Genomic DNA, 17493 nt, shown 5'->3' on the forward strand with positions numbered 1-17493 from the left:
AGCATAGTTAACTAACAGCTAGACATTCTTTGTTATTACTTTGCTTATTCTAATGTTTGAAAGAAAATTTTATATTTACTAAAGCCATTAATTTATTAAACCGCTACCTTTAAAATAAATTTTAAACAGTCATTCTAAACTAACATGTTAAAAATTTCTGGTTAATAAATCAGAGTATATGAAACAGAAAAAACTAACACGTTCAATATTTTTACAACACAATCACAGGCTATAAGAATCAATTTGCTCGTCCAGAACAACATCCAAGTCCATTTTATCTCCATAAAGCACATCGGAAACGATGGCAGTGAAATAGTTGATATTCTAGGAAAGTACATCTGTAATGTTATGGAATGTTATTAAAATTTTTCTTAATCAACATTTAATATAAACAGGTAGTAATTAGACATTTTTTATACAAACAGAACAACGGAAAAATATTTACGAATACTATTATACATTTATATATAGATAAAAAAAGTTTTATACGATCATCAAGGAAATAACAAAACATCAAATAAAGATAACTATACAATATTTACCAAGATACTATAGCATAATACTGTATTAGAAAACATTCAAATTAATTCATTTCAATAAAACGATCACAGAATTATTTTGCTAAGCTACACAATATGGAAGCACAGAATTTGCATCACATACTTCCGAGCAGTGTAAAAAACGAAATCTTTCAATATAAGACTAATCTTGGGCAGTGATCAATGATAGAGAGGAGCAAATAAGATAAAAAGTTCATTAATGTTATATTTAACTTTCACTTTATTACAAAAATATTGCCATCTGTTTATATTGCAAGCAATGAAAAAGAATTTTGTAAGTATTTGAAATAGCAATATTTGTATATCATTTGCTTTGTTTTTACAGAAATATAATTTCATTTATTTTTAATTTTAAAATTTTATAAAAAGATGATATTATTGTTTAATGTCAAAATGATAGTGTTTAATAAAAAAAAGATAAAATAAATAATGGAAGAAAAGTTTGATTAAGAATCTTAATTTTCTTATAAAGTAGAAAAATACTATTAAGAATGTAATAAATAGTTGTATTAAAATCTGATTAAAAAAAAAGAGTGAAAGTTCATAATACATACAAATATGTATGTATATACTTATATATATCTCTATATATATATAACATCAATGAACTTCCATTTTATAGAATTGAACTTCCTATAATAAAACAATGTTAATTAATATCAAACATTTCTTCATCTTCACTATGAGACTCGTTTTCATAATCATTATTCCATTCTTTTCCATTATTCAATTCATTTCTTGAATCAGAATGGAATGAAGCATGCAATCCACTAGATGATTTGATGTTATGTTTCAGAGTATTTCCTTCCTGAGTTGTATTATTGTTACATGTGCATGGATGAAGCAGCATTGGATAAATTAGGACTTCATTATTTGGTCCTCTGTATATGGTTCCGCAACAAGTTTTCTCTCTAGAATAATTAAAAATGTTTAAATAACCACATTAAACCTTTTTATTCATTAACAAATGTGATTTTAAAATGATTATATTCTAAGCCAACTTCTTTTTTGTATCTCTTCTAGCCCTATTAATAAAGTCTTTCTATCTCTCTGGCTATACAGATTTCAAATGATTTCAGAGAGATGATAGAAGAGAACTCAGTGAAGGTTGTATTTGGTGCTCCTATAAATATAGTATTTGGAGAAATAAAAAGTTTCTAATATTAGAGATTCTAACTTATACTTAAACAAAATTGTTTTATTGAAATATTAACGATAAAATTTCCAAAAATTTTTAGAATTTCTAATTTTAAAGGTTATTACTCCAATAACATAAATTTTTGTTTGAATATGCTATATATTGTCAGAATTTATACACATTCTACTTACCAGGTATTTATGAAAATCTGATATTTAAAAATATTAAACATTTCTAACTTAAACCAGTTATTTATGTTAGGGCTTATCACACCAGTGAATATTAACACAAAATTTCTTGAATTTATTTTATATTTAAGTTTACAAAACAAAGAGATTTTACTATAATTAAACCTAATTTGTAAACAATACACCCAAAATTTCGGAATCTAAAATACTCACTCTTCACTCATCCTTTCAATAAAGATCACAAGATAAAAATACTTAAAGATTACATTATAAAAGGCCAAAATAACCGTGAAGACATCACAATTAAGAAACTGGTGTTATCTCACAAGTGCCTTACAATAAACTTTTTTTCATGTTTTCTGTAACCAAGCCAGCCGTAGAGTTCTACACACAATTACAATGCCTCTGAAGGATCAACTGAAACATTACACCAAATAAAAATAATATGCACTTTTACAATCAAATCCCATAGAAATAGCCGTCACAGTACAAAAATATACATATTTATGCTTCATTTTACATCATCAGTTTTACGTCATTGAACTTCATTTTTACTAATATAATCATATTAGTAAAAATGATTATATTCAATCTTTCCTCATCAATTTTTAAATCCAAATTATCATTAACTCTCTTTTCTTTTTTTAACTTATAAAATTTCAATACATTCATAATATTTATGCTTATTAATATTTGTTTCAAATTTTATGGCTTTTATCAAATCTTTTTCTATTTCACACCTATTTAAATTACAGTGTTTTCTACTGCTGAAGTTTGTGTATTATATTTTATTGCATTAATATGTTCTTTTATTCAAACCTTTAAACATCATTTTGTTTCACCTACATATATCATTCTGTCATTGCAATTATGATTAAATTTATATATAACATTACTTAGATGATAAAATGAAATTAACAATAAATTGTCTTTTTTCAATGTGTCAGTGTCAAGACATGCTAACTTGTTACAAATAAAAAAACTATAAAAAATTTTGTAATATTGATAAGTTAATGGATTTCTAATCATATACCCCTACATTTATGAAAAGAAATACTTTTATTAATTTTATACAAAAAATTATAAATAGAACTAATTCAGAATATAAAAATTAAAGCGAAATTACTCATATTTTAAAAATTTATTTATTAAACCATTATCCAAAACATTTCTGGAGGGTTGGCTGAAACATATTGAATATAATGTTAATAATAATGGAAATGAGAGAGAATATAGTAATAATCAACAGAGTACAAAATATTTTAAACTCACATATGCAAACAGTATGTTTGAAAGAATAAAAAATGAATTAAAGAGATTTAATATAAAATTGGTACCTGATCAGTATAATAAAATACATAAACATATATGTCAAAATAATTTAAATAGAGAGATAAACGATTTATAAAAAAAATAATGTTTCATATAAATTTAATTGTAATTGCAATGACAGAATGATATATGTAGGTGAAACAAAATGATGTTTAAAGATTTGAATAAAATAACATATTAATGCAATAAAATATAATACACAAACTTCAGCAGTAGCAAAACACTAATTTAAATAGTTGTGAAATAGAAAAAAATTTGATAAAAGCCATAAAATTTGAAACAAATATTATACATACCTGCCACGTTTTATTAACTGATTTTCTCGTTGCTCTTTTGTCCAAGGTTTTTCCATGTGCTTATATATGACATGTGAATAAATTTCCAAAAAGGTTTTACCCACTAAGCATAAATATTATAAATGTATTGAAATTTTAAAAGTTAAAAAAGAAAAGAGAATTAATGATAATTTGGATTTAAAAATTGATGAGGGTTGGTATGATTATATCAGTAAAAATGAAGTTCAATGATGTAAAACTGATGATGTAAAATGAAGCATAAATATGTACATTTTTGTACATATTTGTACTGTGATGGCTATTTCCCTGGGATTTGATTATAAAAGTGCATATTATTTTTATTTGGTGTAATGTTTCAGTTGATCCTTCAGAAGCATTGTAAGTATTGTGTCCATTACATTATTGTTTGATATTTAAAGTGGTCTGTAATTGATTGTAATTAATTGTGTGTAGAACTCTCTACGGCTGGCTTGATTACAGAAAACATGAAAAAAAATTTATTGTAAGGCACTTGTGAGATAACACCAGTTTCTTAATTGTGATGTCTTCATGGTTATTTTGGCCTTTTATAATGTAATCTTTATGTATTTTTATCTTGTGATTTTTATTGAATGGCCAAGCAAAAAGAGACTATTTTAGATTCCAAAATGCATTTTGGGTGTATTGTTTACATATTAGATTTAATTATTGTAAAATCTCTGTTTTGTAAACTTAAATATAAAATAAATTTAAGAAATTTTGTGTTAATATTCACTGGTGTGATAAGCCCTAATGTAAATAACTGGTTTAAGTTAATAGAAATGTTTAATGAAATTAAGGCAAAAAACAAAGAACTATTTAAAAAGATATTTAATTTAATATTATACATGTAATTTTTTAATCAACAATTATCACATGTTAATTGTTGATAATTAAACATTCAGCTTATTTTATATATTATTAAATCTATATACAGTAGAGCATCATTTATCCGAAAGAATTCCAGTCAGTAAATTTAAATTTTCGCTAGTGCTGTGGCGCTGCAATCTTTGGCTATATCTTGGGCTACTCCAATATTTTTTTGTTGATGTGTATGATTTAGCTGACAGCACTGGCACTTTTGTGTGGTGTTTGTCTGAGGACTGTGTGTCATGTTAAATCGAACGTTTTTGATACTAGATTAACTTCTAAAGTATAATTTTTTTTGTTTTTATATTTTTCAATATATTTATTTTGCTTGTAAAAAATAAAAAAATAATTTTTAACGATACAACAGCCACGATTATTATTTTAAAAAGTTTACATTAGACTTAACATCGACGAAAATTCAACGCAAAGCGACATGCAACAGAGAAAAATTTTAACATGGGATAGGTTAATATATTTTTTTGTACATAATCGGTCATCCGAAAAATAAGTTATCTGAATGACCCCAGTCCCCAATTGATTCGGATAAACGACGCTCTACTGTAATTAATACAAATAATGCAATATTAATATGATCAACTAAACTTAAATTCAATATACAGTCAAATCTCTGAACCATCACTACTGATGACAATACAAAAGTGGTTGTTTTGAGGAGAGCACAAAATTGCACAGGTGGTTAAATTGATAAAAAAACTTATTACTTTTAACATTGTAGAAAAATCAAAAAAAAAAAAAAAAAACTTTTTATATAAGTTCTTCTCTAAACACAAACATCCAGAGAGGACAAAAGGAGCAAATTGTCCTGGCCATGAGAAAGTAGGAGCCCCCATAATATTTTTATTCACTTAATTCTTTACTTTGATATAATAATTTAATTTGCTAGGGCTAAATATGTATTGTGGCCCAGGTGCCCATTTACTCTGGTTGGCCCATCTCTAACACACAGAAAAGCCCTAAAAACACATTTGGATCAATCTTTTATTGGTAGGCTATGACCTGTGTTCTCAGCTGGTGGTAATAACACTACACAACAAATTTTAACTTTCATAATTTTTCTTGATATTTGCTGCATAATTTTGTTTAATCTGTTATTTCTCATGACTAAACTAAGAACAAAATATTTCTATCACATCAGGATATGAAAATAAAAGCAAACTTATTACAGTAGAACCTCGAAAACTCGGCTCTCGATAACCCGGCACTCTGGATAACTCGGCCACACCCTGGCAGGGCAAAAAAATCCTTAGTTAATTAATTTTCATTATAGATAGCTTTATAAAAGTATAAAAGTTCTCATAAAGTATTTTTCTGAAATCTGTCTTATCGGGTAAATTACTGTACACAGTATATTCATGAATTTTCATTTTCATGTAGTAAAGGCTCTATGCCTTCATAAAGGACGTACTTTTCCTTTGTTTAAGGGTATTTGGGCAGTTTCTTCTCTGTTGTATTCTCAAGTAAACAATACATACAAGTACAGTAAAGTATTTTTTGAGGAAACACTCATACTTATTTTTTTTAACCCCATTCCCGATAACCCGGCACTTTCACAAACTCGACTACCCTTCGGTCCACATTAGGCCGAGTTTTCGAGGTTCTACTGTATCAACTTTATTTAGAAAACTAAGTCAATTGTATCAATAGTAATAAAATATGAAGATAACTATCTCTGGTGTTCTAATTCTCAATTTTGTGTTATAATTGAATTTTGCAATCAATAGAGAATTTTGAAATAATAACAATTCAATATATAATGAAGACCCAATTAAATTTGCATATTTTCAAAGAAAACTGCTAAAGAGAACAGCTGATTTGTTGAGAAAGATTAAGACAGCTTGCTTGAACAAAAATCCACCTAATCAAAAAGAATTTACAAGACTATGTTTGTTGATGTCTTAGGCAGCAGAGAAATGTTTCTCTTGCAAAAGCTGCCCTCAATTGAGAATTATTGATGGAGTAGGATATTCTTGCAATTTATCTAGTGGAGACAAAGTTGTGATTCTTCATAATAAATCTTCCTTGCATACTGCTGGAGAAACCCAGCAATATTTTCTTCAGAAATCACAGGAGTTGAAAACAATTTGCATTGCCACTGACAAGATATCAGTTAAGACACCAGATGACATTCTTATAATTCCTATTCTATTGAATCTCTGAAACAGAGTTTTTCCAATGCAGACCCAGAATTACTGCCAGTCTACTGAAAATGTTGTAGGAAGAGTGAACAACAATTAAGAGAAGGAATTTCACAAATTCTACAATTCCTGGAAAAACAATGTAAAATGATAGTTGAAGCTAAACAGAGATATATAGATGAAATCAAAAGAATTCAGAGGAAAATAATGACAGAAAGAATAGTAAACTGCTATTATTGTAAAAGCCCTCCATATTCACATGGAAAAATTTTTAAAATCTTATTCTTACAATATATGGAACATATGAAAAAATTGGCTATTAATTTTATATCAATTATAAAATTAATAGTAAATTTTCATATCTTCAAAATACTGTAAAAATAAGATAAATAAAATAGAAAATTGTTTTCTCTTTTCTGTTACAAATTTTTTCTAGGCATCTTTGGAATGTTTGAAACAACTAACTTTTTCTTTTAATATTCTATTAGGACATTTACATTCAATGAAAATTTTTTTAAAAGTTTATACAGGCTAACTTTTGTAATTGCTTAAATACATCGAAAATAGTATATTTTACATCAGTGAGTTTGTGGTCGAAGTTTTCATCTCTAAAACATGAATGTCAAATGTCGTTATCTTGTAAGCAGATGTTCACGTTTTAGAGATGAAAACTTCTGCCGCAACCTCGCCATTATATATTTAATTTGTACACAACAATCAAAATAAATATTTTAAAATGTATTTTAAGTGTTCAATCAGAAAAAACTGATTTTTCCAAACACACAAAATGCAATTATAACTGCTTGATTAAAATAACAAAAATTATTACGGAATGTTTCTGGTCTCACTTTGATTTTTTCAGTGTATGAGCAAATTCAATATAAAACAATGAAATTGATTATTTAAGTAAAAACCAGTTATATGACAAAAATATAGTAGTAAAATGAATAAAAATAAGTAAAAACTAAAAAAGTTTTATTAAACTTAAAATTTACGAAATTGAATGATTAGTATTATATCAAAAATGTATAAAATTTAATAAGACTTCAATAAAATCTTTGTCAGCTCTTTTAAATAAAAAAAGCAACTCCAAGTGCAATCTATAATGTAAGTATCACCATTGGATATATGGAGAAAATGGTTTAGTAGGCAGTGGAGGTAGATTTGCCCAAAATTTTACAGATTAAAAGAAGAGCCAAGTTTTAATTTGTCAACAACTGATAATTTGTTAACCTTTTCGCTTTCTCTGATTATTTGTTCTTGCTTTGCCCAAATTTCCCCCACTTGTTTGCCTGAATTTGGTAGCAATTTCTCCCTGCTCTCGACTTATACACCCATGAGCAAACATGTGAATGTTTGGTTAAAAAGCATAAGCATACTTGTTTTAGAAATCAAAAGCAAGAGGTGAATAATTATGTAGTTCTAGAATTAACATTGATTTGTTCTAAAACACCTTGGCTCATCCAAGGCTCATTGCAATGATAAAGATAAAGTTTTGTGAGAAAACATTATATTAATGGTCCATTTAAGGACCATTAATATAATGTTTGCTCACAGAACTTTATCTTTATCAATAAAAGCTATAGAGATTTTTAATTATATTCACTAAATAAACATCAGCTTTATCCTTATCTATAATCTTTTCCTTTGCAAAATAAAATTTGCATGATAGATGGAAGTCTGAGAGAATAAGCTAATTAAATTAAACAACTTAGAGCAAAAGTTTTATTGTAAATACTAAATATTTATCTGAATAGGATAGCTTATGTTATAAAGTTTATTATCTTGAAATATACAGTGGGTGATCGGTTAACGAACACTTTCGTGAAAGATTTTAATGATCGGACAACAAACACATGTTCGAATAATGAACACTTCACTGAACAAACACAAGAAGCAACATAAAATAACAAATACCGATTGGTCTTCCTTTGTCTTCAGGCAACAATTCAAAACTTTTTGGAGCGCGGGAGACATCCTACCCAGTATATACTGATCGGATAGTATCCCCTGAACTTTGAAACTCTCCCTTGTAATTCCAGCCTTTTGTATTTCTGACAGAAACAATTATTTTATGTTTTCTTCTGAAAATGCAGAGTTGTGCCGATATCTGCTATTAAAGATCTCTTGAAGAAGTAGAAGGATGTCAGAACAACGGTCTTAAAATGGCATCCAAACCAAGTTGAGGTTAATAGGCCTAGGGATCTTTACAGTTACAACGCTATTAATTACTTCTGAAAAATCATGAATAAGACAGAAAAGCAATCGACATTGGACAGATTCTTTAACCCCCACAAACGGAAAAAACATGACAAATAAAAATGCAAGACCGTGTATGTATGTAGTTTTATTATTACATATGAATAAATGTATTAAGTATATACTTTTTTATTTTTGGGGGGTCTCCAGAACGAATTAATCAAATTCCCATACAAACCTATGGTAAATCGATAATCGGTTAATGAACAATTCAGATAGCGAACAAAGTCCTGGAACGGATTATGTTTGTTAACCGATCACCCACTGTATTATATTTCATTGGTCAAAAGCATTTAAGTATGAATAACTTCATAACCATAATTTCCTGCAAATAACACAGGTTATCTGTCAATTTTAATTTGCAATTAAGACCACTCCCAACAATTTTTCCTTCATCTAAATTCACTAAGTTGAAGCAAATAAGAATTTGTTCTTCAGAAATATAGATTAACTATTTGCCAATGTTCCCTTGTACACTCTAGTTAAAATTTGATTGTACTGAAAATAAAATAGTTAAATAATTACAAAGTCATCAATAAAACCATAAACAATATGTACTGTTTGAAACAAACTAATTTATAATATAGAATTTAATCTGAGTTATATTTTTTAAATAAGATAAATATTTATTATACAGTAGCCCATCATTATATTGCTCATTTGGATATATGTTATTTTTTTTGTCTTCAAATTCAAAACTTCAGTTATATCACATCATCTGATACATCACTATGTGGTTTGTATCCCTACATGTGTGATCTGATTAATGACTACTGTATTTTTATTTTTCTTTCTCTTTATTTGTTATCCATTTTATTTTCATATTATGATAATTATTTTTCATGTTTGTTTGTTTCTCTTAATTACAGGTTACCTGAAAGGCAATAGCCATATGATATACATATATATTCAAATATTTATACTTTATATAATGTACAGTACATACATGCAGAAGGTTTAAGCTATATGAATGAAATGAATTAATGTTTTTGAACTTCATATGAAAAGATGTTTATGAATTGCAATATAAATATCAGCAAGTCCTCACTTAATGTTGTTTGTTTTATCATTATTTTCTTACAACATTATTGAGGAAAGATACAAGAGCATTTCTAATCATTTACAATTATTTTTGTTGATCTTTATAAACAGTAAAATTGATTCTATAAGCTGCAGGCTGCAAACACAACCCAAAAAATAATGCTGAGTAAATTTATTTTTTAAATCAGATAATATAATTTACACTCTTTATGTGCATTCTTCTAATACAACTATAGGTTCATATTTCTACATTAACAATAACATAAAGACATCATTTAATGTCCAAAACTGGATAAATAATTATCTTATTTATTAATGAGATGATTAATGAAAACAAGTAAGATAAATAACACAAAACACCATTGGAAAAAATCTAGTAAAAATCAAAAATATGTTATGCTATGAGTACTCCAACATCGTTAAATATTCTCAAATATAAACAGACAGTTCAGACACTCATGAAACATTTAAAAACAGCAAAAACAATGTAATTACAAATGTTTTCAGTCATTTTTAAAGAATACAAAAATCAAACTTAGTGAAAATAGAATATGAAGGATAATTTTGTGAATGTGGTATTATGGTTGGTTTAAATTAAAACATAAATAATAAAATAAAATAAAATTACTAATAAACACAGATAAGTAATGAAAAAACAAGTAACATAAAAATTAAATTACATATATGGATAAATTATGAAAAATAATCATCGTAAATAAAAAATAAAAATACAATATAAGCTCAAAAATCTGTAAATAATAAGACAAATACAGTACAGTAGAGTCTCAAAAACTCGGCCTAATGTGGACCGAAGGGTGGCCGAGTTTGTGAAAATGCCGGGTTATCGGGAATGGGGTTAAAAAAAATAAGTATAAGTGTTTCCTCAGAAAATACTGTATTGTACTTGTATGTATTGTTTACTTGAGAATACAACAGAGAAGAAACTGCCCAAATACCCTTAAACAAAGGAAAAGTACGTCCTTTATGAAGGCATAGAGCCTTTACTACATGAAAATGAAAATTAATGAATACATTGTGTACAGTAATTTACCTGATAGGACAGACCTCATAAAAATACTTTATGAGGCATAAAGCTGTCTATAATGAAAATTAATTAACTAAGGATTTTTTTGCCCTGCCAGGGTGTGGCTGAGTTATCCGGACTGCCAGGTTATCAAGTGCCAAGTTTTCGAGACTCTACTGTATTTCTAAATGTATAGAGCTTCCATGTAAGTTCCATTAATTATAAACTGGCAGAACATGTTTTTTAAACTGAATTAAATAGATGCAAAATTTAAAAATACATTAAAAATAGATACAGAGTGAACTCAGTATTCTATTTATAGTCCCAAACTCTGACTCCAATATCCATTTGGCACCTTTGTACAATTTTGTTTAATGCTTCATCAAAATACACAATAATTATTACTGTGTTGCAAAGTATCTCTAAGCTCTGCCTGAAAAAATGGTGTTAGTCCATGATTGATAACAGAAACATTTTCTATCTCCCATTTGAAATTGGACAGCAATTGCACTGTCACTAAACATTTTCTTAAATATTTGACTAATGGCACTGGGACGATGTTAATGAAAATCGCTTTTGGATAACATTCAAGGCCCAGATAATTTCAGCTTTTGTTAATCATCCTTAATCATGAAAGTTGATAATGCTTGCATTAGACAAACTTGGATGCTTACTGGAATGTATTTCCATTGTTATGTTAGTGTCTTTAATTATACTAGCTGATGATTCAGAGGACTTCAACTTAGGCCTAGATCAAGAAGAGAGTTCTGTTAGAGTTGGTCGTTGGAGTTTTGTATTCAAGTATTTCATGTGATTTTCTCCCTGAACAAGCATTCAGCAGCCTGCTTGCCCATGTTGCTTAAATCAAATAAATGTAAACAGACAGAGCAATATGTCTTGTTTGGACCTTCTCTGACATCACAGATCCATCTAGCATAGTCTGGGTACATGGAGGTATAAGCCATTGTATGTTAAATTTAGTTTGCATATATAGCATCATCTCTACAAAACTGACAATCTGAAATCTATAAATAATTGTAAATATGATGTTATTTCAAAAAAGTTACACTGACAATGTATTTCTGACTCTGTCAACAGTATTCACACATATCTCAGGCATATGACAGTTTGTCATGCATCCATCCGTCTCGGTAGAAATCACAATTATATAAATTTTTTTTATTAAAAAAAAACCACTTTTTCACTTCTTACAAAAAATGAAAAACTTTCTGTAAAACTGATTATGTAATTAGCTTTTCTACATAATATTAAAAAAATTTCATGATTTTATTTAAATTAAATAAAAAAAAAAGAGAGACTTGTGTTTTAAAAATTAATTTTCTTAAAGTGAAGAGATGGGAAATTTAAAATAATTTAAATGGAATAAATCATGCACCCTGTGATAGGGAGAAATCACTTATTGCATGCTAGTTCTGGTCCAGCATGGACCCGTTCAAGGTCATTAGATTTTTCCCAACCCCTGGAAACTTATAATGGGAGCCTTGGAATTTTTGCAGGAAATTGGGTCATTGGTGATGAAGATTTTCGAAACCCAACTTTAACTATACAGCAGTGTTTCCCAACCTTTTTGTGCTATGCTCCTCATAAGTCTTTCTAAAATTCGTATGCCCCCCCTAACATATACAGTGGCTATACCAGGCATGGCCAGCATATAGCCTGTCTAATGAATTTATGTGGTCTGTGAATAATCTTTCAATATTAGCTATCCATGTCCAAATAGCTCAATGAAAAATTCTGACACCTGTCGGCGTGTCCAAGTGACCTCGCTGCTAAGTTTGCGAAAACAAAAGGCGATCCATGCTTTTTCTGGCTCAGTGTGGCGTTATTTCTTGTTCTGCGAGTATTACTCTGCGACGACCCACCATTGGCCAATGTTTTTGTTCCTTGAACGCACAACCGAACTCCTGGGAGTTCAGTCGTGCATTCGCACTTCACCAGGACATGCTGGTCACTTGAAGTTTTCCAAGTTTTCTCCATGTCTGTAACGCCTGAATAGGGGACAGTTACCTTAGACGGACCTCCCAGAAGGCATTATTCCCCACAATACGACCATCATAAACACATACAACTACTATTACATGACAATTACGTCACACTTTATCATGGAAGGATATAGGCTAGAACAGGCATGACTAACATACGGCCCATCTAATGAATTTATGTGGCCCACAATCAATCTTTCAATATCAGCTACTGAAGTCCGAATGGCTCAATGAAAAACTTTGACGCAAAAATTGTGGGTTTAGAGTTAACCCTTCATTACAAATCTCTTAAGTACAGCGTAGAATGTTGATAAAGCATGATAATATAAAAAAATGTATCTGTAATCTCTATGTACTGTACAATTTGGTCTCTATGGGGTGGCACCACAATGAGATCTCGCACCACCTCAAAATCTTCCTAGGGCAGCCTCTGGTTCAGCCTGTGAAAAAAATTTTCTTTCCAATTCGACCCAGGGACAAAAACTGTTGGCTACCCCTAGGCTATGAGTCCATTTTCAAATTGCTCCTCTTAACAATCGAATTGTCCCCATGTGGGGTGTGGGCCCCACATTGGGAAACATGCTCTACAGAGATATTTTGATATACTTCCAAAAAATGTGGATTTTCAAAATTCCGTACATTAACTGAAGATGAAAATTTGCAGTTAGAGAGAAGACATGTCACAGATCATCAATCCATCAAAATTGGCATGGTTATTATCTCTCCACATACTATATGTAGCCAACAGCAAAGAATACAATGAATAAAAATACATGAATTGCATGCGGTTTGCTGCACAGTCCAAAACCTCCTGTACATGATATCATGTAAGCTGATTGACAGTTCTTTGTCCCACCCCACAGCATAAACAGAATGCCAGATGTCACACAGGTCAAAAAATTGGGGATCTGTGTACAGAGACACAATCACAATCGTTTCAGGTAGTGTTTCTCAACCTCTAATGAATCATCACCCCTTCAATAAAACCGTCACATAGTATTGCCCTCTTTACTTCAAAATTCCGATGCCGAGGGCCAAGGCTAACGCCAAATTCATACTGCATTGAATAGACTAGAGACTAGTATAATGTTATTTGTTTAATTATTGTACGATATAACAAATAAAATATCTAATTATGCTTAATATAATGTTTTACTATATCGCCCAGAAAATTGTTTTTTGCCCCCTAAAATATAAATTATTACCAATCGCCCCCTCAACATGGAAAAACGCCCACATGGGGCAATATCACCCAGTTGAGAAACACTGGTTTAAGGCATGAATCTGTCTTTGAGTTATTAGAAGGATAAGATGTAAATGAATAAAGTCTTGGTGGTTATCACATTCCAAGTCAATATCCATTGGTTCAGGCAAAGAACTCACATTGGAGTTGACACACTTGGCTTTCTTGAGCTCTCTTTACAATCTGAATCATTCAGCATTAATCATTTTGGACTTTTCTTATTCCTTTTGAATTTTTCTTTCCAATGATATGTTTCTTACATTTCTGTTCATAACAACTATTAGCTTTAGTTTTAAATCCAGCTTAATATTAAGATATTAAGCTTTCTAGATCTAAAGCAGATCTATTATTAGAAAATGTTTTTCAAACTTGAATTAAAGCTTGTTGGATTTAAAATTAAGGTTAATAGGTGTATGTGTTGCACACAATCCAACAATTGTGAGTATCATAATTTCTGTTCATATTTCCTTTGCAATTTCTCCAACATTATGAAAATTTTCTTCAACTCTGCACACTTATCAGCTTATAACTACGAATTCTATTTTATTGGTTATTATTGCTAAATAAAATTTTAGATCCTGTCATTCTGTACAAATCGACACCAATTTCAACATCCTATCTCTTTGCAATCAAAAGTTACACTGTCCAAACACTGTGCAGCATTGCCATTTTCAGTGTTCATGCTACATCTCCCCTTCACAGCTGCACACCCCACTACCCACCATTTTAAATATGAATATAAACCCCTCTATCCATCAAATTTTGATCATTACATTCTCATTTATAGTTTATAAGATATGAATGACAAATCTTGCCATTTTATTGCTCTCTCCAGTTTTCATAGATCTCCTATACCAAACTGAATGTAAAGATGCAACAGATGGATTCTGCAGTACAGTAATACCCCGACTTACGCGAATCCGGAGTTATGCGATTTTCAAATCTCGTCGATTCGTCTTTTGTTTGAGCGTCACGCAACTCTTAATTACTCATTTCCCCCCACACTATTGTTCGGCTTACATGTTCGGACGTGTTCGACATATAGCTACAATTTATTTTGTGTTATTTGTATGTATTTATATGCAAAATTATACCCCGACTTACGCGGTTATCGCTCGGTCCCACCTATCGCGTAACTTCGGGGTATTACTGTATTTGTAAATTCCCTGACTTCCACTAACTTGTAAATTTCCTGACTTAAATGCCATTCCCTGCTAAAAATCTTATTACCTGATTTTCCAGATCTGCACAGATACTGCCCATATGAATTGTAGGTGACCCTGTTTTATCTACTACAGGCTTTACTTGATGCCCCATCTTGTGTTTTTTTGCAAATGCAAAAATGTATAAGATGGAGAAACAATGCTTTTTATATATTTAATTCAATTTAAAACACGCATTCTGTCAGTTTATATTTGGGAATAAATGATGATGTTTGATGAAAACAAAAGAAAATATTCATAGCATAAAATATGTTGGATTTTACTGGTCTCTTAGTGTTTTTGTGTTATTTGTTGCATGTTCAGAAAGTAAGTGTATTGTGACCATAACGAGCTGCAATTTTTTTGTTTTTTGAAAGTTGGCAACACTAAGTGGTAGATAGAGATCTCCTGACAGAGCAAGCATCGCAGGAACATGATAGTACATAAACTCATGTCATACATGACTCATGTCATGTCATGTCATGTCATGTCATGTAAACTCATGTCATGTCATGTCATTGCATAAAAGATGTCGGCAAGAAATCACACCAAGTGCAAGCCATGTACTGTGATCTACTTCCTACTCATGGAAGGAATAACACCTACCAAAACTTTTTCATGAATCAAAACAGTTTATTATGTGGAAAAATAAACGAATCAAAACAGTGTGATTATGTGGAAAAATAATCAACAAGTGTATCAACAATATCTTGTAATTTTTTTCAAATACACTTTTTTCTAAAAAAATATAAAAATCTAGTACACTTACTTTCTGAACATGCCTTGTATAACTAGTGAGTTGTGGTTAATATATTAAATATGATAAGTATAAATCACATTTATTTCAATCTTTTATATTACAGGAATTTTAGGTCATCATTTAAAAGTTTAGTGCTGTTTTTGTTACCAAAAATATGTCATAGAAACTTAACTCTTGTTTATATCATTTAGTCTTTGGTAAAACTGATTTTATTATTTTGTTGTTTCATTTAGTGTTGCAGTTTCTGAGAACCTATTGATGATGCTAAGTAAAGATTTGCTGTATAAAAATGTTTTAACTAATTCTACTAATCAAAATTTAACAAACTAGTAATTAATTCTAATATTAATTATTATAATTATTATTAATTCTATTATTGCAAGTATATTTTCTAAAACCTACATTTATAATAGATTATATTGTTATACAATTAATCTTCATAAAAAACATTATTAAATTTATATATTTAAGTTTAAAGTTTAATAAATTTTTGCAATTCAATAATATTGATTTATTATATTATATATCAATATTTTGATAATTATTGACGAGACTGTCTTGTTTATAAAATTGTACTGTCTGCTGTGTTACCAGCTTAGAGGAATGAAGGAGTACATGTTAAGAGTTGCAATTTGGCACAGACTATTAGGTGCCCAAACCATGCGCACATAAAAAAAGACATGACTTGTAGATACTTGGGGAACCAAGAAATGAGTCAAAATAAAATACAAAATGGCGACTCTCTCTACAAACAGGCAAACTGACGTCAGGTGGTGAGAGTACCACTCACAGTCATTCTAGGAAGTGGACTCTGACCCTAGGACTGAACATGTAATATTTTCTTTGTTAAATAAAATTTGTAATCTAATTTTGTAAATTTGGGAGTGCTTCAAATATGACATTAAAACAGGGTTTTATGTCATTAAAAGTACGTTTTTTAACATTATCTAGTATGGTAAAATCTTGGGACAGATAAAAATTTGACATTATATTAGGGTTGTTGTTACATCCAATGATGTTATAATCGAGTTAAACTGTATACTGTTTGTACAAAATAAAAAAAATAATTTTGGATGATACAATAGCCACAATTATTTTTTTCAAAAACGGGAAATTTTTTGTTATGCATCAATAAAAATTCAACCCAGGCGACACACAATGGAGAGAAATTTCAAAATTGGATAGATTAATTTCACTGAAAATGCATTGTGGACGACCTCGTGGTTGTGGCCGGTGAAGTTTGAACGATCATGCCCAAAAGCAGTGATACCAAAGAAGATTGGAGAATGAGAACAAGACCTGCCTTGAGCGTCAAAGTGATTCTGCTTAGTAGTGAGTCTCTGAGACATAGTCTTGTACCAAATATGGTTTTGCTGTTTTACTTGTTTTTGTTATATGTCTTA

At 29.6% G+C, this 17493-nt stretch overlaps 1 protein-coding gene across 1 annotated transcript in view; it reads right to left on the reverse strand.

Annotated features, from left to right (window-relative positions):
* Positions 1-1069: 1069 nt before the first annotated feature.
* LOC111622029 (SIN3-HDAC complex-associated factor-like) overlaps positions 1070-17493 on the reverse strand; it is a 44492-nt gene continuing 28068 nt past the window's right edge. Inside the window, exon 5 of the mRNA XM_023364327.1 lies at positions 1070-1471. Coding sequence (XP_023220095.1) covers positions 1210-1471 — 262 coding nt within the window. The 3' untranslated portion in view covers positions 1070-1209. The remainder of the gene's footprint in view (positions 1472-17493) is intronic.

Source organism: Centruroides sculpturatus, unplaced genomic scaffold, assembly GCF_000671375.1.
Source record: "Centruroides sculpturatus isolate CEXI.00-Female unplaced genomic scaffold, Cexi_2.0 scaffold225, whole genome shotgun sequence".
NCBI classification, from domain to species: domain Eukaryota; kingdom Metazoa; phylum Arthropoda; class Arachnida; order Scorpiones; family Buthidae; genus Centruroides; species Centruroides sculpturatus.